This window comes from Terrapene carolina, unplaced genomic scaffold (genome assembly GCF_002925995.2).
Source record: "Terrapene carolina triunguis isolate 2854851 unplaced genomic scaffold, T_m_triunguis-2.0 Scaffold93, whole genome shotgun sequence".
Taxonomy (NCBI): domain Eukaryota; kingdom Metazoa; phylum Chordata; order Testudines; family Emydidae; genus Terrapene; species Terrapene triunguis.
Genome location: NW_020664444.1, coordinates 428,810 through 450,129, shown reverse-complemented (window position 1 = coordinate 450,129; position 21,320 = coordinate 428,810). Strand labels below are relative to the sequence as shown.

Genomic DNA, 21,320 nt, shown 5'->3' with positions numbered 1-21,320 from the left:
AAGCTGGGAATTACACCCCCAGCTCCAAGTGTGGACATCCCCTAAGATTCAGGGCTGGTGGGTGTTTCAGCAGAAATGGCTTCTATTCATGTGTGTGATTTACAATGATTCCAAAACATGTTGGTTATAATGATTAGGCACAGAGAGTCTAGAAATGGCCAGCTCAGCACCACTGGAGAAGCAGCTGCCTTTAAATTACCTGCCTGGGACCCACAAGCTGAGCCACTCTTTCGGATACACGTGTCCCATTACCCAGCTCAGTGCTCTGTGGGTGCCCGTTGTCCTTTACCAAATGCTCCTGGCCACTGCGTAGAAATTTAACTGAGCCAGAGTTGACTTTCTGAAAATATCATTTAGAGTAGAAACAAGCAGCACAAAGAGCATCTGCAGGAACCAGATGTGTGGTTGGATTTTCTTTTTCTGTTTCTAAATGGAGCCTCACCTCGCTTTACACTCGAGTTAGACCAACCCATAAACCCGAGAGCAGCAGCATCTTGCCTACCTGGCAACAGGGATGAGCTGCAAGCCCCTCACACTGGTGTCAGGATGACATCGCAAGACTTCCTAGGCTCTAGAGATGTGATGTGAAGCATGCCCTGCCCTGGTGAGATGGTCCTTCTCCATCTCACTGGGAGTTTTCCCTTAAGGAGCATGCATCCCAGGGGAGAACCCTCTCCACGGGACACTGCATTTTACAGATAGCTGTTTTCCCCCTATTCCAAGGTGCCCTCTCTTTCATCAGATATCTGCCATGCTAGGACATCCAAGAGCTGGCATGGGTGGACTTAAGTCAGGTTTTTCAAATGCAGAATTCTCTGGTCTAATGTTCTAGTCTAGGAGGATTACAGTGGTGGCATGATTCTAATATAATATTCAGCACTTATGTAATCTTTGCTGATTATTGTTTGTACTGTAGTATGGCTTAAGGTGAGGCCTCATCTGGAGTAGTGTGTCCAGTTTTGGGCCCCACAGTACAAGAAGGATGTGGAAAAATTGGAAAGAGTCCAGCGGAGGGCAACAAAAATGATTAGGGGGCTGGAGCACATGACTTATGAGGAGAGGCTGAGGGAACTGGGATTGTTTATCTGCAGAAGAGAAGAATGAGGGGATATTTGATAGCTGCTTTCAACTACCTGAAAGGGGGTTCCAAAGAGGATGGATCTAGACTGTTCTTAGTGGTACCTGGTGACAGAACAAGGAGTAATGGTCTCAAGTTGCAGTGGGGGAGGTTTAGGTTGGATATTAGGAAAAACTTTTTCATTAGGAGGGTGGTGAAGCACTGGAATGGGTTACCTAGAGAGGTGGTGTAATCTCCTTCCTTAGAGGTTTTTAAGGTCAGGCTTGACAAAGCCCTGGCTGGTATGATTTAGTTGGGAATTGGTCCTGCTTTGAGCAGGGGGTTGGACTAGATGACCTCCTGAGGTCCCTTCCAACCCTGATATTCTATGATTCTAAGGGCCTCAGTCATGGATCAGGGCCCCACTCTCGGTGCTAGGTGCTGTACATACACATAACATAGAGACAGTCCCTGCCCTAGGAGCTTCCAGTCTAAGTATGAGACAATAGATAACAATAATACTATGATCTCAGTTTTACAAAAGGGGAAACTGAAGTGCAACAGCAACTTGTTCAAGACCACAAACTAAGTTGGTACTAGAGCCGGGATGAGAACTCGGGCGCTCCTGGCGCTCAATCCTGGGCTCGGGCTGCTTGACTATGCTGCTGCCCCCTACAGTCTGATGGCTAGCCCCCTGCCCGCCTGACCACAGCTTGGTGAACCAGGGTCTCCACCCAGCTAGAGGATAATTATTAGAGATGATCAGTTTTCCATCCTGGTGGGTGTTGTGAGGATCCCCAACTGTCCTCTTTTCCAGTCTGTGCCCCCACTTCTTTTTGGAGTCTTGCATGCCACTGCGGATTGGTGCCCTTAGGCTGCTCCTGGAGAGCAGATTGTAACCTGATGGGAGAAAACAACAGACTAAGAAAGGGAAGCAGTGGAGCAAACTCAGGGGAAAACCTTAGGTTTTCTTTTCCTTTGAGCTTCTTCTTCTCAGTCAGACTCTCCACCCTCAACTGGACACACAAGTCAGTGCAGTGTTGCCCTAAAATAGGCGCATTATCCTTGTGGGGGTTTTGCATTTGATATGAAGGTGGCTGGACATGGTGGGCATTTCGGGCTGATCTGACAAGTGGGTAGACCACAGTGCAGCCTGCTGCATTCTCGGTCAGTTAGCTCTGAGCAGGCAGCTTTCACTTCAGCCACACTCTGAACACTAAATAAAACTGAATCTTGTGGCTGTTTTGAATGTTGGCTTAGGCCTTTCACACACTGCAGCTTCACAAACAACTGCCCGGCTGATAAAGTGCACACAGCCACAGAGATGCAGCTAAGAAGTGCAAGGGAGAAGGGAGCACAGCTCCTGGGGGGAGGGGAGGGGAAGTACACATCTGTGCTTTTTTTAATATCAAGCACTAGCTTCACTGTCAGCAAAGCTAAAATGCAGAGGAGCAAACAGAGAAAGAAGCGGACCGTATGGCTGGTGTAGTACTGACAAGACTTAGGAATTTTGCAGCAGCTGATTTAAAATGTTTATGAAAGCTAATGTTAAAATTACATAAGACACAGGTCAAGGAAAAGGAAGGCAGTGGTGCTTAGATTATCCAAAAGTACAAAGGTTGGTTTAAAAGTCATATAATACATAACCAGCAATAACCCAAATTTAGATTAATAAAGCTAAAGACATAGTTTAGATATTAGTATCCAAATATTCGGATACATCACTCATGAAAAGTTATACAGAGAGTCCATAAAACTGCAGTGACAGCAGTGCCTATCAGCCCACCTTCTGAGTGACGCATAGTGGGACACATGGCAAGAATGGCCCTAGCTCAGGTACTGACGCCACTGAAGGAGGAGAGGATCTTACTAGGGGCCACAATCTCAAAATCTGCCCTTGAGTAATGGGAATTTTGCTCCTTTCAAACAGGAACAGGGCTGTAGGCGGAAGAGACCAAATTAGCTTAGAGTCTTCTCCACCATCTGACTGTGGGCGTGATCCTGTGGGATTTCACCATCAGATATTTGTTGTGTTTCCTGCAGCAGCTTCATTATTCTTTATATTTATTTATTATTTGATATCTATATCTAACTTTAGCGCCCTCGTGGCCAAGATGGAGTCTGCTCTACAGGCAGCTCTGGCCAAGAGAAGGCGTGCACAGGAATGCAGCAGGAGAAATCCCTTCCACCCAGGGGCACCTGTTCCACACCCCCCAGAGTGAACACACCCCCCCACAGGAAAAGTACAATGGATATAACAAGGGAACTATTTATTTACAGAGGGATGAGAGGAGAAAAACAACAAGGGGAAATATAGGGGGAGCAGTAAGACAGGGCTGCATCCAAGCCAAGGCCCCACAGGCCCAGTGGTAGCACAGTCTGGAAGGGCAGACACCGAGCAATGTGTCTGCACACAGAGGTCAGGAGTCCTGAGCAAAGTTCCAGTCCAGTGGTGAGTCTTGGGTGCTCCTGGTCGTCTTCGGCGCCAGTGAACTTTCCCCCAACAAACCCCTCCGGTGCCCTCTTCTGCCGCTCTCTGCAAAGCCACCCAGAGCGACCCCCTCCCCACTTAACTAGCTCCAGCCTCCCTCCTTGTTCCCAATGCAGAGTCCCAAGCCCCAGTTCTCACAGCCCCATGCAGCTCTGGGCAGCCGTGATACTGGGTCCAGCTCCGGCCTGTCCTTCTCGGGCGAGTCCTCCCTGGCACAGTGCTCCCCCTGGCTCCTGTCCTGGGGTGTCCCCGATCGGCCCTGTCCGTCTCAGGCCTCGGGCAGGTTCTCTGCCGCTTCACTTTTCCAGGGCCTGCAGCCTGCCTCTCCCTCTCCCTGGAGCTCCAGCGCTCTCCCTGGAGTTTCCCTCCTTTTTTCTTACTCTTCCCCTCCCCCTTAGGAAAAAGATTTAAAGGGCCATGCTCTCTAAACCCCAAAGGGGTTACATATATATTCGTAATATTTATTTATTATTTGTTCTGTGGTAGCCTCCAAAAGTCCTAATCCGATCAGGGTCCTCTGGCGCTGGGGGGTTGTGTGATGTACACACTGGTTATTGCTACGTTAGCATAGACTACGAAGCTTTTTATCTTTCCCGGAGCACAGTCAGCACTACACACTGCTGAGGTGCACAGCACTGCTTTACTCCTTTATTGAAATCTCTCTTACCTGCATAACCCCATGGAGATACTGTCTAGGCGTCATGCTCAGGACCACTCAGGATCCAATACTCTCATAACAATACATTTCAAATGCTAATATCTGATCAGAATACTCTACAGAATAATGTACAGCAGCATCAAATGCTGCTATATGTCAGTTTTCAACTACAACTCAGTGCACTAACAAACCTCAGCATGTAATTTCTTGACATTTTTCTTCCCTATGTTAGAAACTTGTTTCAGTTATCTAGTTAATGGTTTATAAATCGTGCCTATCATTTTGGCATCTCGACATCTTACACAGATTATAACAAATACAAAATTAAAATATCTGTGTGCCAGGATCACAGAAAAAGCTTTTTCCAAACCTCTGGAGCCAGATATGAAAAAGAACTAACAATGCAATTGCTAAGCTGTCAAAAATCATTAACAGAGAGAAGTGAAAAGAATACATGATTAAAAGATTTTTTTCTACAAACTAAAAATCTTGGAAATGCTGTATACAAAAACCATTAAAAGAATGGTACAGTTGCAAATGAAAGCACTCAAAAGTTAGGTAATGCCAGAATTGTGCATGATACAGTCATTACATGGTCATAGCCAATCTGTGTACTAAGTAAGTCAGAGCTGTTGCAGAAATAATTGCATGTAACTAAAGGGTGTATCATGAAGTGTACATAAAAGGAGGCAGAGTTAAGGTTGCACATTCAACCATAATTTGGGCATTTCCTGACTTTTCAGCGCTTCACTTGCAGCCTTAATGTTCTTTAATTAGATATTATTAAAAACAGCTCTGGCTTAAAATGGTTTACTGCCTATGAAGCCTCAATACACATGAAGTCCTGTGTATGGAGGTGAACCGGCACTGAGAGCAAGATGTGTCATGTTGCTGTGCTATGTGCAATGTTGAGGGCTGAGTGTGGTGACATGAGGTGCAGTTTGGTCTAGCCCTGAAGCTGTTGCATTATTCTCTCTCCCTGAACTTACAGCTACATGTTGTGAAGATCTCCTGTGTTCTGTGGACTATGTAGAAACTCTGACGTGTGTCCAGAAAACTGACCTCAGTGAGACTTTGTATAATCTCACTGCAACTTGGTATGTATTAATGAGCGAGAGAACAAAGATGAAATTAGCTGTGATTTGCCAGAGGCTAGAGTGCTGTTCTCCTTCCCAGAGCTTGCCCAGCTCACAGCTGCCAGCCAATTGCCCAATCAACAGAGAGGGGAGTTCATGATTCCTGGCTTCCATAACAGGGCTGTATTACCCCACCACCCACAGCTGTACTGACTCTGCTGGCTTCATTTCCTCTCCCCCACCCTGGAAGCTCCTCTGTCTCCTCAGGGTTGAGGCTGGGTCTGTTGCTGTTTAACAATGGAATTACATTCATCTGGAGCAGAATGTTAGGCCTCAGCCATCTTGTTCACAGACATTAATAAAGTTACTGCCCACTCCGTGCCAGCACGTGGGTTTATTTCTGGCCAGATCTGTGACCGTGTACCTCCCCTCCTACTGTAATCCTTGACCCTTCTTGGTCTTTGCATCCTATGAGAGCTCATTTACAGAAACTTCCCTGAATGAAAGAGACCACACAGCTCATATATAGCCAGTATATTAACCTATAACACCCTATTGACTTTGAAATGCCCTATCTCCCCTTATGTACCAACACCTCAGTGCTGTTTTCTTCTCCCTGTAGTCACACTTTTTTTCTCATAACTCTGCTTAGAGCTGAGTAAATAGAAGGAAAAGGTTTTTTGCAAATATTTATTTGAATTCAGAAGTGAATTTCCATTTGAAAACCTAATTGTGCCCCTTTTGCTTTTCATGAACTTCTCTGCTAACTCATTGAATTATGTGCTGTTAACAAATCACAGACTAGCCCCATTAAAATAGGAGGGGATGTTATTTGATTTTTAAAGGCTCCTTGAAGAAGAGATGAAAATTTCTGAGCACTTCTGCAATCTCCACCAGTCGTCCAGAACTGCTACTCACACTCAGTACACATGCTCCATGGACCTGAAGGAATTCACTTCTGATGACAAGTTCAGAGTAGATGTAACAAAGCTAGCTGATGGGCAATACACAACTTCCAAAGCATGCAGTGAATTTCTTCTGAGCAAGAACAGTAAGTACAAGAAATCATGAGCCTGGCTTTCTTCAGTAATTAAATCCAGGTGCCTCTGGGCATATGTGGCTCTGAGTCTCCTTTGAGTGCATAAAACAGCATCAAGGGTTTGTGCATGCATGTTCCTAGGTAGGGGGCCTACTGCATAAGGATACTAACCCACTGCCAAGGCTGGAGTGGCATGCATGTGTCCGTCCCTAGATATCGCTTGTCCCTGGAGTATCAGGTGACTTGTTCCCACCTCAGATCTGCTCCAGATCCAAATAACTATGATGTTAGTTATTTAGCCAGAATCAGACGTGACAGTGAAGGGTCACTTCCACTGGACATGTCACAAACATCCCCTATACAGGACTGTAGCAGCCTTTCCAGTGGGAAATCAAAGAGCAACATGAAGTTATTGCCCTGTCTGGTGGCATAAAGTATCCCTAGAATAATGCAGGCAGGGCCTCTCCCTCTTTCCTGAGTCACCTCTTGTACAGGGGAGTTAGTCTTCATGATAGGAAGTTCAGGGTGGATTCTGGCATAGCCTATTCTGCCAGTTCACACAGCATATTGCTGAACCCTGAATCCTCCAATAAGCCGTGAGGTTAATGAGTGCCCACTAGACCCACAAAGGGCTGTAACCCACTGTCAGAGTTTCAGTATTCCGTTTATTCTGAAAATGAAACTTCAGGTAACTAGTGTCTAGACGAGTGTGAAAAAGATTACAGGAAAATGGACGACATTGCATGGGCATGAGTAATAAGTAATTGGTGCTGCTTTCAGAGACAATTCCAGTCCACTGCACCCAGACTGTGCACCTCTCCTCGGTGCTGGGGGGGTCTCAGGACAGTGAAAATCGGCACAATTTGTCTTTCTGTGTTCCCACCCACAGTTAAACCGTACCCTCCGTTCAATCTGACTGCCGTGTTTTCAGATGGATATAACATCTCTTGGAAAACCATCTATCAGAACTCTCTGTTTTACTATTTGGATGATGAGCTGGAATATGAGCTGCGGTATAAGAAGAAGAGTGACACCTGGGAGGTAAGAGGGAAGCAAGGATACCCATGAAATTGCATGTACCAGCAGAACACATGTGCAGGCATGAACCAAAGCAGGAGAAGCCCAGGAACTTGTCAAATAATAATCCCGAGCTCTGATGTGGGTGGGTGAGGAGGAGATGTCCTCGGGGTGTACGTGGTGTTTTCATTTGATTGTCTTGGCTGGAAACAGAACTAAGGTTGAAGCAAGATTTGGAGGTCGGGATAATTTATCCTTGTGTTTGAGAGGCTCTGTCTTTTGTAGGCAAGACTTCTAGCTCAGGCCTGTCCTACACCAGATGAATCGTACACCAGGCCAATGCTGCAGCCACCCAAGGATTAGCAGAGGCTGCTCAGCTGAGGTGCTGTCCTGTCAGAAAGCAAAAGGAGTGTGAAATAGGTTCGCCTCCCTCCCAGCGAAGTGTGACGTTCACAGCTGTGGGGCTGCTGCAGCCACCCAACTGTACAGTGCACGTTCTAGTGGGGGGACTCTGCGGTGCAGCTGTCAGCCCTAGTGCTGCCCTGAGCACCAGGCTCCAGGGACCGTGGCCCACGGATGTAGTGCTGCCACTGATGAAGCCCAGCCTCCACTAGGCCTGCTCTGCTGCCCTGTCGTGTCCTGGCTATTTCCTGGGTCTGCGGTCATGTCTGCAGCACCCCAGGCAAGAGTCCCCATTCATGATACTGTCATGTGAAATCAATGGGGATGATACAGGACAGGAGAGCCTAGGGGCTCTTAGGTCCTATGCAGAGATCCAGACTCTGGCTGCCTGGCTCCCATCCACCCTAGGTACTGCTAGGTACAAACCTCTCCGATAGAGTTACTGCTTAAGGCAAATTGCATTGCAGACTCTGCTCCCCCTGAGAAACAGACAGGCCGTGTGTCCCTCTCCTTCAGCCATAAGCGTAGTTTGACTTCTATATTTGGGGGGGTAAGGGGTAGAGGGGTGAGGCTTGGTGGGGGATCTGGGTGCATGGGGGTGGGGCTTGGCAGGGTGGCGATTCAGGTGGGGGGCTCAGTTGGGAGTTTCTGGAGGTGCGGCGGGGGGGGGGGGGCTGGCTGCATGGAGATTAGGCAGATGGGGGGGCAGCTCCCAGCTCCCCATACAGGGACCCCTCCCCCTGCAGCTGAGGAGTGATCGGGGCAGAAAGCAGGGTGGGGGGTACAAAGCTTCCTGGAGCCAGGGGAAGTTCTTGGGGGTGGGTCTGACCCAGCCCCCGGTGGCTCCCTGCAGGGGACGTCCCATCATCCTCTTCTCTTCCTCCCCCACCCCTCCCGCCCCAGCCAGGACTGGCAGCTGAGCACTCCCTGGGGTTGGGAAGCAGCTCGGTGGCCTGAAGCTGGAGCTCTGCTCCCCTCCCCTCCCACAGCCCACGTGGGGAAACTGACCAGCAGGCCCAGAGCTCCTGGCAGCACCCCTCGCCCACCCAAGGTTACTCTCTGCCCCCCTAGGGAGCTCATGGGGGGCAGCAGCCTGCCGGTCAGTCTCCCCACGTGGGCTGTGTGGTGAGTCTCTCCTGCCCTCCCCTTACGCAGACCCCTGTGGGGCAAACTGCTGTGCATGCACAGTGCTCCTGGTGTCACCCCTCGTGTCCCCCCGACATTCCTCCACAGGGAGGAAGCAGGACCAACTACAAGGGAGAAATCTGGGTGCCCTCCCCCCATGCGTCGCCTCTGCATCGTATCCAGTTTGGGGGGACAATTTCCCTCATGTCTACCCCAATCTGCGTCCCATGCCCTCAGCCTGCAAAGCAAAGCTCCTGCCGTGTGGCTGTAGAGAGGAGGGTGTTATGGAGTGTCTCTGCTCAGCCGGTACTTGCCGCTCCCTCACTGAGATTACAGTTCCCTGCTCCCCTCTGGTGTGTAAGCAGCAGGCAGCACATGGCACCGTGTGCAGTGTATGTAGCGAGGCTGTGGGTGCTCTCCGTGTTTCTCTTAGCTGAGATCACGGACATTTTCTAGGATGTGTTCAGACCTGTCTAGCTACCAACAGTGTGATAGATCAGAGCATGGCATTTCAGAGGGGAGCTGGGGGTCAAAGCATCGCCTTCTGCAAGGAACTAGGGAAGTGCTAACCCATCAGTGCTGGAATAAAGATGGATGGGCTCGAAAAACCCAGACCTTGACACCCGCAAGACTTTGAATGCTTACAAGCTAGGTCTGTTTTGTGGGCTTAGGCCTGTCTCTAGTGAGATGTCATTGCTATTCAGAAGGCAAAGCAAGGGGATCAGATGGTTCTAAAAGGTTACAGTTAGTTGGTCTAATATTGAAACTGACACTTTCTTAGTCAGAAACAGAACCTTTGGGGGTGGGGAGCGAGAGGGGGCTGGGAATGAACCCTCAACTTCTGCTAAAAGCTGCTTTGGTGTTTCACTTTGCACAGAATCAGAAGAGTAAAGTGATACCAGAGGACGAGCGAAGCGTGGTGCTCCTGCCACTGGAATTCCAGAGGGACACAGACTATGAGTTCCAGGTGCGAGCCAAGCCCCGGCCTGGCTCTGACTACGTGGGGGTTTGGAGTGAATGGAGTTCCCTGCTAACCCTGAAAACTGAACCTGAGGGTAAACAAAGCATCAGCCCCTCTTTGCCTTCCTGTCCTTGCTGCATCCTCCCCTGTCTGATGCTAGCCAACAGTTCCAGAAAGTCACAGCACAGAGCTCAGCCCATTGCTTGTTCAGCCCTCTAATGGAGCGAATAAACCCCCAGATTGGTCTGCCAGACTCCAGATTTATTAATCTGGGCATCCTGCAATGCCCGCCTTGTCTTGGGAGCATTTGGGGAGGGTATGTTGAGGTGTACTGGGTATTGGATTATAAACTGATGCTGATGTCATTTGGGCACTTTGCATTGGTTTTACAATACGTAATACACCTTGAGTTTAGAGGGTACGGCTATGCTGCATTTTAAAACGCATGGCAGCAAGTCTGAGCATGGGTCTACAGACTCAGCCTTGTGAGGCTCACACTGTAGCACTAAAACAGCTGTGCAGACATTTGGGCGCAGCTGGAGCTTTGGCTCTGAACCCCGTCACCCCCAGACTTCAGGGCCTCAGCTCCAGCCCAAGCGTAAATGTCTACATAGCAGACTTTAGCACTGTGGTGTGTGGGCCTGGTCTCTGAGACTCACTGCCCTGGGTTTTAACATGCAGGTAGACATAACTAGGGAGGCACTGTCATCTGAAGACAGAGCAGTGAGGGCTATTACCAGTTCTCTTTTAAATGTTGGCCTTCCAGGGTCCTGCTGGCATCATGATGGTTTTCAGAAATCGGGACAGTCTGACATGATCAGGTTCCACTACTGGAGTTCAGGGTCCCCCATTCAGATCCAGGGGGTTGGGTTCGGGGAGCCTGCTTTCAGATTTGAGTTCAGGGCTCTGACTTTTAGGACTGGGGTTTGGTACAGCGATCCAGCATTCACATTATACAGCATGTGATTCTGACTCCTGCATAGAGCTCATGCCAGTGCACAAAGCAACATAGGTGGCATATTTGGCCAAGTGGGTAGAAGGTGCTTCCACCGGTGCCTTGCAGGAGTATTTCCTCAAGTTGTGCAGGGGGAGGGACTAGGACTATTGGCATATGGCAAAGGACTTCCACCTGCCAGAGCTGGGCTCTCCCCTGAGGCATATGCCAAGGGTGCTTTCTGCTCTATGTTGTAGGTTTATGTTGTAGATGAGTCCATATGATGTCTTTGCATCCCTCCCCCTGCACCCCAGGCCACTTGCCTGCATCATAATCCAGGCCCCCTTTCCTTGCCTACTTCTGAAGCCCCTGGAAGGTGTCCCAGGCAGGTGCTAATCAGACACAGCTGACCAATACCAGATCAGGGGTCCTTGGTACAAGGAGCTGCACATTGAGTCCTGTGTCTCCTAATAGAAAGTGATCCAAGAAAGTGCGATGTCCGCAGGATACGGCTCTGTCAGAGCTGTGGACAAACAGCCCAGATTGCAGTCAGATTCTGTGCTGCCCATACCCCTGCCATGGGAGCGATACCATCTGGGCTCCCAAGGAGGAAAAGAAATGCCTGACCCCAGTTCCAGAGAGCTGTGCCGCAGGCCAGCGCCTCAGAGCTCACAGGAAAAGATTTGGGGTGTTGCGATCCCAGTGCTTTTCCACCCCTCTGTCCTTGACCTCTCCTGCTTTCTCTGGCATCTTTAGACAGAAGCCGAAATGCAGGATAAGAACTGACTAACCCTGCTTGGTTTGCCCTCAGAGAGCCCAGGAGTGCGATGGCTGGTGTCGCTGCTCGCCTTTGCTCTGGTCGCTGTCTCCGTCACAGTGTTTCTGACCAAACACCAGAGGTAAGAGCACACAGGGGGTGCTGGGAAATACTCTGTTCGGCATCTGCTCTATGTGACCTCCCAGTCCCAGGTTTTCTGATCGTTGTCAGTCCAAGTCAGCAGTTAATCAGCGACTGTTTGCACAGCGCTGTTCCTCTTCCCAGGAGGCGGGGAGGGGATTCCACTTTCATTAGTAACCCACCATGAAAGGCACAAAGACTCAGCCCTCTACTGTGATCTCCTGGGTGAACAGGACTGGGGCAGTGCTTGGTGGACTCACAGCCCTGTCTGTGCCCACAGCACTGCCCTTCCCAGAGATCTGCTGCTGCCTGTGGCAAGCTAGCTCCTGGGCCTGTGTTGTTAGCACGCTGACTCCTCAGCCCTCCCCTTTCTGAGGGGACTCTGCCCTCTAGCGGAGCCCTGCTTCCAGTGATGCTCACGTGGGCTGGACTTTTCGCCTGCCCTTCTGAATTGGGAGCACTGCTAATTGCTGCTTGTGTGAAACCCACAGCACCTGGGGCAAGGTGAGAGTAGAGTCTCTAATGATCCAGACGGGGGCACCTGGGAGCAGAACCCAGACCAGGCAAAGTGTACCTGCTCCAAGCTGGGGGAAGGAAGGTCCCTGGGGTTTGTAGCCTCCGGGGAGCCTGGGCACTGGGCATTTCCAGGCCTGGGAGACCATTTGTAGGGTTGGGGGGCAAGGACCACAAAGTTCGGGGGCAGAAGCTGGGAGCCTTTTTTCAAGACAAGCCTGGGGCCTGAGCATTTCGGGAGGGGGTGCTGAGCATTATGGGAGGCAGGGCTCCAGGCTCACATGTTTGTTGAGCAGAGCCTGGAGGCCACGCCAGTCGAAAACTCCATTAGCCTGGCCCATCCTGAGACACAGGAGGATGGAGCATTACCAAGAGGGCAGATAGGTCCATTTTCTTAGCAGAACCCATTCAAGGGGAATTAGGCTCCCAGCAAGGCCTGGGCAGGCAACTCCAGCTGCTCAATCCCAGATGCTTTGGCTTGGGCCTGTGAAACATGCCTGACACTGAATCCTTGCTCTTGCTTTCTGTTCCAGCATATGGAAAAAGCTGGGGGTTTTCATCCCGGATCCTGCTCCCTTTTTCAAACCACTTTACGTGGTACACAACGGAGATTTCAAGGTATAAATGGAACAAATCACGTCCACGAGCAGAGGTGCACACTGCAGAATTAAAACAAATGGCCCAGCTCCTTCACTCAGGCTGGGGCTTTCCAGAGGAAGCGGTGGGAGGAGGAGTCTAGTGCAAGAGAATCTCAAGTGACACTTGGGTGCAGGTTTGAATTTACCAGTGTGTCTGCCTGTGGAAAGAGCAGGCCTGCTGGCCAGCTTTGGGGGCTGTGGAGAGAATAATTTGGGGGAGTCTTTAGCTCTCCACTTTCATTTTCAATCTTCAATTTTCTTGGCCACTTTGTCATTTTACCCCCTTGGGGCACCTTTTACAGCAGTAGCACAGCAGATTCACTCACAACCCTAGGGGAGCTAAACCAGCTCTGCACAGCCTCTCCGTGCTGCTTTGTATTTGGGCCTCTATGTTTTCACTGCACCAGAATATGGCTCTTGTGTTGCACCTTAGTATCATAAAGATTTTACACCCAGGACATAGCTGGCAAAGCACTCTCTTGTATACCCAGTAGCCATCTGAGTGGTCTATGAGGTGCAGTCTAGGACCATTCTCATTCCAGTCTTCTGCTTATGCCGGGAACCCAGTGTTAGCCCTAACAATTCCCCCTAGGAGATCTTTTAATCCAGAGAGCGGTTGTAGGTAACAGCCTGGAAACATGGTTAGACCTGGAGGGGTAAATAACCAGCCCAGTAACATTTGTCAAGCTGCAGCTATCTCTGAGTTAGGTGCGTATCCTTCTGAAGTCATAAGAACATAAGAACGGCCATACTGAGTCAGACCAAAGATCCATCTAGCCCAGTATCCTGTCTTCCGACAGTGGCCAATGCCAGGTGCCCCAGAGGGAATGAACAGAACAGGGAATCATCAAGTGATCCATCCCCTGTCGCCCATTCCCAGCTTCTGGCAAACAGAGGCTAGGAGGGACACCATCCCTGTCCATCCTAGCTAATAGCCATCGATGGACCTATCCTCCATGAACTTATCTAGTTCTTTTTTGAACCCTGTTGTAGTCTTGGCCTTCACAACATCTTCTGGCAAAGAGTTCTACAGACTGTGTGTTGTGTGAAAAAATATTTCCTTTTGTTTGTTTTAAACCTGCTGCCTATTAATTTCGTTTGGTGCCCCCTAGTTCTTGTGTTATGAGAAGGAGTAAATAACCACTTCCTTATTTACTGTCTCCACACAAGTCATTATTTTATAGACCTCAATCATATCCCCCCTCAGTCATCTCTTTTCAAAGCTGAAAAGTCCCAGTCTTATTAATCTTTCCTCATACGGAAGCCATTCCATACCCCTAATCATTTTTGTTGCCCTTTTCTGAACCTTTTCCAATTCCTATATATCTTTTTTTGAGATGGGGCAACCACATCTCCACACAGTATTCAAGATGTGGGTGTACCATGGATTTATATAGGGGCACTTTTCTGTCTTAGTCAGTAACTTTATCTAGTTCATAGAATCATAGAATATCAGGGTTGGAAGGGACCTCAGGAGGTATCTAGTCCAATCCCCTGCTCAAAGCAGGACCAATTCCCAACTAAATCATCCCAGCCAGGGCTTTGTCAAGCCTGACCTTAAAAATCTCTAAGGAAGGAGATTCCACCACCTCCCTAGGGAACCCATTCCAGTGCTGTTACCCTGATTCTCTTCTCACTTAAAAACAGCCAAACTCTTTTTTGCTTTAATCCTTAACATTTCCCTCTCTGGCTAAATGGCATGCAAAGAGCAGGGTTCACAATGGAATTCTGATGGACTTTAAAGTGAGGCGAGAAAACTGTGAATTCCAAGTGTGCTTTTCAGTCATAGTCCAGAGGGGACCCTGCCATACAATGGATGAATGGGGATAATGCCAGTGTCCGAATGCAGATTTCACATTACCTCATCTTCCTGCACAATACCTGTTGTTAAAGCAGCTCTTATTAGAGGCACTTCAAAAGCTACTTCTTGTTTCTGTTTCTTCTCTGACCCCCTTGGGAGAAACACCAGCTGCGCCCTAATGTAGAGACTTTAGCCAGGTGCCCAAAGAGACCGTTGATTAAAATGGTAAATTTTCATATTTTCTGCTCATGAGTTCATGCAGAACAAAATAAAAAATGCCTCCCATTACAGTGCCCCCTCCCAGCTCCCCTTCTGATGTCTGCTCTCTTCTTCCATTTCAGCCTTACTTCGCCACTTCCCTTCTTGCCCCTGCACTAAACTTATCGAGCCTATCACGCTCCTCTTAGCTCACTTATTGCTGAGGAGTTTGAAACACGTTTCTTTATTCCTGGGTGTTTCTTCCTGAGGCTGATGAGCCGTGGAATCTACACCGGGGACTTTGGCATCTTGTCTCTCTCACTGGAGTCATTCTGATGCCTCAGCATAAACCACTTTCCCTGCACATGACCCTATCTTTACTGCATAATAGTTGAGCGGTTACCCAAGCCCCAAAGCCAAGCAGCATCTGACTCCCACAATGAGTTCCCAGTTTTGCACCATGAGACGCTAGCTCAGAATTGCAGAAAATTACAATATATCAAAAATGGACTAGAATAGTATATTGAAAATATTATTATGCCATCCCATAAATGAATGGTAGGGCTGCACCTGGCACACCATGTGCTGTGTGGTCACAGCATCTCCAACAGAATATAGTAAAAATAGAAGGTGTTCGGAGACGAAGAAGTGAATTGATTACAGGCCTTGAGACAGTGTGTATCATGAGAGACTGAAAAGATTGGTGTAATTAGTTCGGAGGAAACAAAGAAGAAGGGACTTGACAGAGGTATACAAAATACTGCCTGGTCTAGAGGAGAATCACTGCACACTCCCATTCACCCTCTCTCATAACACAAGAGCAAAGGGACCTTCAAGGACAATGAAAGGCAACACACTTAAAATTGATAAAGGAAGGAATTTTTATGTAAGTCACAATAAATATGTGGAATTCACTGCCACGAGATATCATTGAGGCCAAGGGCTTAGCAGAACTCTAAAAGGACCGGCTGTGTATCTGGCTAAAAGCGCATGCACAGTTACGTAGAGAAGATAAACAATATAAATGTATATCTCCCATTTCAGGCCGTAAGCCAGCTCAGCTCTCTGATAGGGTAAAGAAGAAACTCCCTCTCAGCAGTGTGAGGCTGCTAAGGTCTCTTACTAACTCTCAGAAAGGGAGCCTCAAGTACTGCCACATCCTGCCCCTCTGGTGCCCTTAGCCCAGGGGTGAGCAAACTATGGCCCGCGGGCCGGATCTGGCCCACCAGCCATTTTAATCCGGCCCTCGAGCTCCCGCTGGGGAGCAGGGTCTGGGGCTTGCCTCACTCCGGTGCTTCAGCCAGAGAGCAGGGTCAAGAGCCGCTCCACGCGGTTCCTGGAAGCAGTGGCATAGCCCCTCTCTGGCTCCTACGGATAGGGGCAGCCAGGGGGCTCTGCTCTGCATGCTTCCACCACCCCAGCACCGCCTCCACAGCTCCCATTGGCCGGAAACTGCAGTCAATGGGAGCTGCAAGGGTGGTGCCTGCAGACAGGGCAGCATGCAGATCCACCTGGCTGCGCCTCCACGTAGGAGCTGGAGAAGGGACATGCCACTGCTTCCAGGAGCTGCTTGAGGTAAGCGCTGCCCAGAGCCTGCACCCCTGAGCCTCCTCCCGTGTCCCAACCCCCTGCCGCAGCCCTGATCCCCCTCCCACCCTCCAAACCCCTCGATCCCAGCCTGGAACACCCTCCTGCACCTCAAACTTCTCCTCCCCAGCCCACCCGAGAGCCCGCACCCCCAGCTGGAGCTCTCACCCCGCCATGCCCCAAACCCCAGGACCAGCCCTGATTCCCCTCCTGCCCTCCGAACCCCTTGATCCCAGCCCAGAGCACCCTCCTGCACCCCAAACCTCTCCAACCCAGAGCCCGCACCCCAGGGGTGAAAGTAACTTAAAAGACTTACCTGTACGCCGGAGTCCTGAGCGGGGGTGTGGCCTCAACCAGAAGAGGCGTGGTCTCAACCGGAAGAGGGGGGGCCTTTCGAGATTGAAAGGCCCTGGGGCTCCAGCTGTGGCTGGGAGCCCCAGGGCCTTTAAATCACCCCGGAGCTACCAGCTGCAGAGGCGGCTGGGAGCCCCAGGGCTCAGGGGCGAATTAAAGGGCCTGGGGCTCCGGCCGCCGCGGAGCTCTGGGCCCTTGAAATCACCGCCGGGGAAGCTGGTCCAGTCCGGCACGGCGTACTGGCTCTTGCCGGTACGCCGTACCCAACCGTACTGGCTTATTTTCACCTCTGCCGCACCCTCAACTGGAGCTTTCACCCCCCCCCCGCCCCGAGCCTCCTCCCGCACCCTGAACTCCTCATTTCTGGCCCCACCCCAGGGCCCGCACCCCCAACCAGAGCCCTCACCCCCTCCTGCACCCCAACCCCAATGTTGTGAGCATTCATGGTCCGCCATACAATTTCTATTCCCAGATGTGGCCCTCGGGCCAAAAGGTTTGCCCCCCCGCCTTAGCCGGAGGCTGAGCCAAGTCAGACAAGAGCTTGGAGCTAGTCCCAGCTGTGGTTCCAAGGCAGCCCTGGGAGGCACTGCCCGCTGGGAGCTCAGCAAGTGCAGCCAAGTCTACTTACTACCCTGAAAGGAGGGGGCGAGGCAGGGGTCGTGCTGACCAACCACTGAGATAGGGCAGGTTGGGGAAGCAGAGGAGCGGCCTTGGGGGAACTGCTTTCCTGTTTGTTGCATGGAAGGAATGTACATTTGGAGACATTTGCTGATTTGGTGTCAGTTTGGGTTAAACCAGCGCCCCTGAGATAACCCCCAACCCCGTAGGCGACAGGTGTTCAAACTGCAGTGACTCTTTTTCATTGTCCTTAGCAGCCCTGCCCTGAGCACTGCTGATCCCAAAGGATCTCTCAGCGCTCTGGAGAGAGGTCACTTCCTGCTCTGGGGTGGAAAAGTGACAGCCGTTCTCCATCGGACTGGGACAGAGGGTTTTGCCCGCTCTGTTCCTCGTTGGGCTGCTGAGAGGGAATGAAAGGTCATTCATTTCTAAGTTACAAAATGGTGAAGCTGAGAAACTTCTGGGAAATTAATAAAGTTGCAGAATAAAGCAACAGTCGCCCACACAGTTATCAGCCGCAGCACGAAATGCACAGACAAGGGAGCTACAGAGGATGTGGTGACCTTGCTAACACCTGAACAGGGACTTTATTACCAGCTGGCAAAAAACAACTGTTCTAGGACACATTCAACCACAGTCTGTCTGCACAAAACCAGGCAGCTGAGAAATTCTCTTCAGGTAGCACTGAGGGACAAGGCAGTGGGAGCCCAACACTCAGTAGACTTGTCCCGCTTGTCCCTTCTTAAATGCTTTGGAGTCTTGGTAGCAGCTGTGGGTAGCAAGTGCTGGGGGTGTGAGGGTCACTTATGGCTTTGTTTTCACTTACTCTTTACTTTGTGAGGATCCCGCCATAGCTCTTTGCTCTCCCCAGGGAGGGGCTTAGCCCAGGGCTGGTGGTTGTCTTTTTATTATTATTATTTTTAGTTCAATTAAAATCTGTTCAGTAATTTCTGAGTTATAGAAGAATGAAAAATACCAGCTCCAAAGCTGCTCTGTGTACAGAGGATGGTATCCCAGCACCTTTGGCTCTCTAGGCCCATTTATTCCATCACGATTCCCACACCAGCCCCGTCCAGAGCTGGTGGAATGAAGGGTCTCTCCATTTTTGTCTGTGGATGTGCCCGGCATACGCTAGTCCTGGATCTGGCTGGCAGGGAATCAGTGCTTCCCATTATTAAGTGCAGACAGCGTTGTTAGAGAACATATTGTAAGAAATACAGACAGAACTGAAAGCAGAGTAGTAGTGCTTACTAGTTATTTCGTACAATTCTTGTTGCACGCTGAGTGGAACTGGACCCTTGGGAGAAGGAGTGAGAGATAGCGGGCGAGCACCAAGTACTTTCTGCCTGTTTAACGCCAAGAAAAGGGGTTTGCGCTTTTTTTGTAAACAGCCTTTTGCACGTCTGAGCACCTGCCCATTCCTACCCTTTACATCTCACAGACAGCCAGGGTTAAAAATCAAGTAATCAGCATAAACCTTATGATTGCAGCTTTAAATGTATGTTTTCCATGTCGCGTGTGAGACGGTAACAAGCAGTATTCCAAACCTGACCCCCAACGTTTCACTGCTCTGTCTAGTTAGACTGAGAGTAGTTTGGGGCAGGAACTGTGTTTTTCTAGATATCTGTAGAGCACCCAGCACAGTTTGGGCACTTCTGCAATATAAATGATTGATATTAATTAGTACAGGGCCATTGGAACAACATCTGGTTTTAGCTAGGGCTTATCTTCACTACCGCGCCGGCACAATGCTGACGGGAAAGTGCTCTTCCGTCAATGTAATTACTCCACCTCAACGAGAGGCGGAAGCTATGTTGGCGGGAGTGCGTCTCCCACCAGCATAGCATGGTGTGGACACGGGTTTAAGTCGATGTAACGTACATCGCTCAGGGGGGTCGTTTTTTAACACCCCTGAGTGACGTAAGTTACATCAACCTTAGCAATAGTGTAGACAAGCCCCTAGAGTTTCAAAGAGAATTAGAGGATTCAGCCAGGAGTGATGGCTGTGAAATAAAGACAATGAAGTATTTATTCTTCTTTGGGCCGTGCCCACCGAGCATGAGGCCCCCCCCACCCACTTCAGACAGATGTGTCCCAGCCCCTAGGCGCTTATGAGCTAAATCATAATGTACACAGGACATGACAAGTGAGGGCGAGAACAGAGCAGAGGGGGGCGTACTGGGGCTGGGCAGGTCACACAAAGAAACTCGGATCATGTACACTCCTAAGGGAGCAGAGGCCAGGGCAGTGCTGCAGCAAACGGGGTTTGGGGCATTCTAGACATGGGGGCAGCGTGACCAGCAAGCAGAGCCGTGTGTGTGAGAGGATGCCAGAGAGCACTAAGGCTGGGCTTGCTGGGTCGGGTGCAGCAGGAGGCAGGGTCCCGGAACGGGGTAGGGGCTGTGTGATGAGGGAGCAAAGGCCAGGCCAGGAGCTTGACCAGCAGAGTACAAAGGCAGGGACACACTCCAAGCTTGAGGGGCAAGTACAAAACAATGAAACAAAGAACTAGATAAAACTACCTAATTGAATTGACTTACAGATAATTCTCCTGTGGCTGCTGGGCTTGGTAATAATGCCACTGAAATTCTTGCCATTCCCGGTCGGTTAAGAGTCCGATTTCCCTCTGAAAAACAAATCAGGTCCTGGGGCAGCCGCAAGCCACAGCCCCACTGCCACCTCATACCACCCCGGCCCATACCAATGCGATTTTCCAGCTGCCGGCCACCACTGAGTGCAGCGTTAATAACCTCTCTCCTTGTGTCTCTGTGCAGAAATGGGTTGGTGCATCCTGTACCAAAGCAACACTGGATTTCTTTGAGTGGGGGATTGTCCTTCCAGAAGTTTTAGAAGTTTACAGCAAACACCTTTCCCACAACACTGCTGCTGAGGAGCTGAAAGAACTCAATAAAGATCACCCTCGCAAGACCTGCGTGTCTTGCCTGGCCATGCACGGTCAGGACAGCCAGTCCCGTCTGTCCAGTTTGAACAGTAGCAGTGGGACACAGGACCAGTCATATGGTCATCTCTCTATTGACACCGTAACTGTGGCTGATGAATTTACACCTTGTTACTCACAATGCAACTGTAACAATGCTCACAGGGATCATGAGCATCTGGATGCTGATGGAGAGGATGGCTACCCCAAGGTTAATCTTGACGGTGATAACAGTGAAATTTCCAGCAGTTTGCCTCTGGCTGCCCTGAGTGCACAAGATAACATAATTTCCTCGGGCTCCGTGTCTATGGAGCACTCATGGAGGAATGCAAGTCCCTCGGTGCACCATCTGATGGCCGAGGCCCTGGGAGGAGGGATGGGGAGTATTTTAGAGGCCCTTTGTCTGCATCATGAGCAGTGGGATTTAGAAAGTCCAGCTTCTCTGCCTTCTCCAGATGGTGAAAGTGTTTCCTATAGCGATGGCCCTTACGACTTTTTCTCTCCTAATACACGAACTGGTGATGGTTACCCAGCAATTTGCCTAGATTTAGATACCATTGACAGTGGATTTGTGGACTCAGATTGTGGGAGTCCAATCGAGTGTGAATTTGAGAAAAGCAGTCAGACCAATTCAGGCTGTAGTTCTGGATCCATCACACTCGAAAATGAAGGAGAGGACTTCCCACGGAGTTACGTCAAACAGTGGGTCTCCTGTCGCTCTGCCACACCGCCCAGTGGGACGCAGACAAACTAAGGATTCGTGCTCCTTGCCATTTCCAAGCCTGTGCACTAATACAGGAGCCCAGAAAAACTATGCAGCACAACGGGAACAGAACCAAATTTGCTTAGTGCAAGCAGCCTGTATCTCATGCAACTTAAACTAGCAGCTGCACAGAAATTTGCCTTTTTCTACTGCTATCCACCTAGGTTCATGTCACATCAGATCTGACATGATCACTTTTTGACAGCTTCTCTGGTCAGAGTGGTGCACATTGAGCTATGGAATTTCATTTCT

At 49.9% G+C, this 21,320-nt stretch overlaps 1 protein-coding gene across 1 annotated transcript in view; it reads left to right on the top strand.

The window, feature by feature from the left end:
• The window catches only part of IL21R (interleukin 21 receptor), a 28,673-nt gene extending 7,614 nt beyond the window's left edge, over positions 1 to 21,059 (top strand). Inside the window, exons 3-9 of the mRNA XM_024215561.2 lie at positions 5,198 to 5,303; positions 6,128 to 6,333; positions 7,211 to 7,362; positions 9,743 to 9,920; positions 11,572 to 11,659; positions 12,705 to 12,789; positions 20,142 to 21,059. Coding sequence (XP_024071329.2) covers positions 5,198 to 5,303; positions 6,128 to 6,333; positions 7,211 to 7,362; positions 9,743 to 9,920; positions 11,572 to 11,659; positions 12,705 to 12,789; positions 20,142 to 21,059 — 1,733 coding nt within the window. The remainder of the gene's footprint in view (positions 1 to 5,197; positions 5,304 to 6,127; positions 6,334 to 7,210; positions 7,363 to 9,742; positions 9,921 to 11,571; positions 11,660 to 12,704; positions 12,790 to 20,141) is intronic.
• Positions 21,060 to 21,320: the final 261 nt, after the last annotated feature.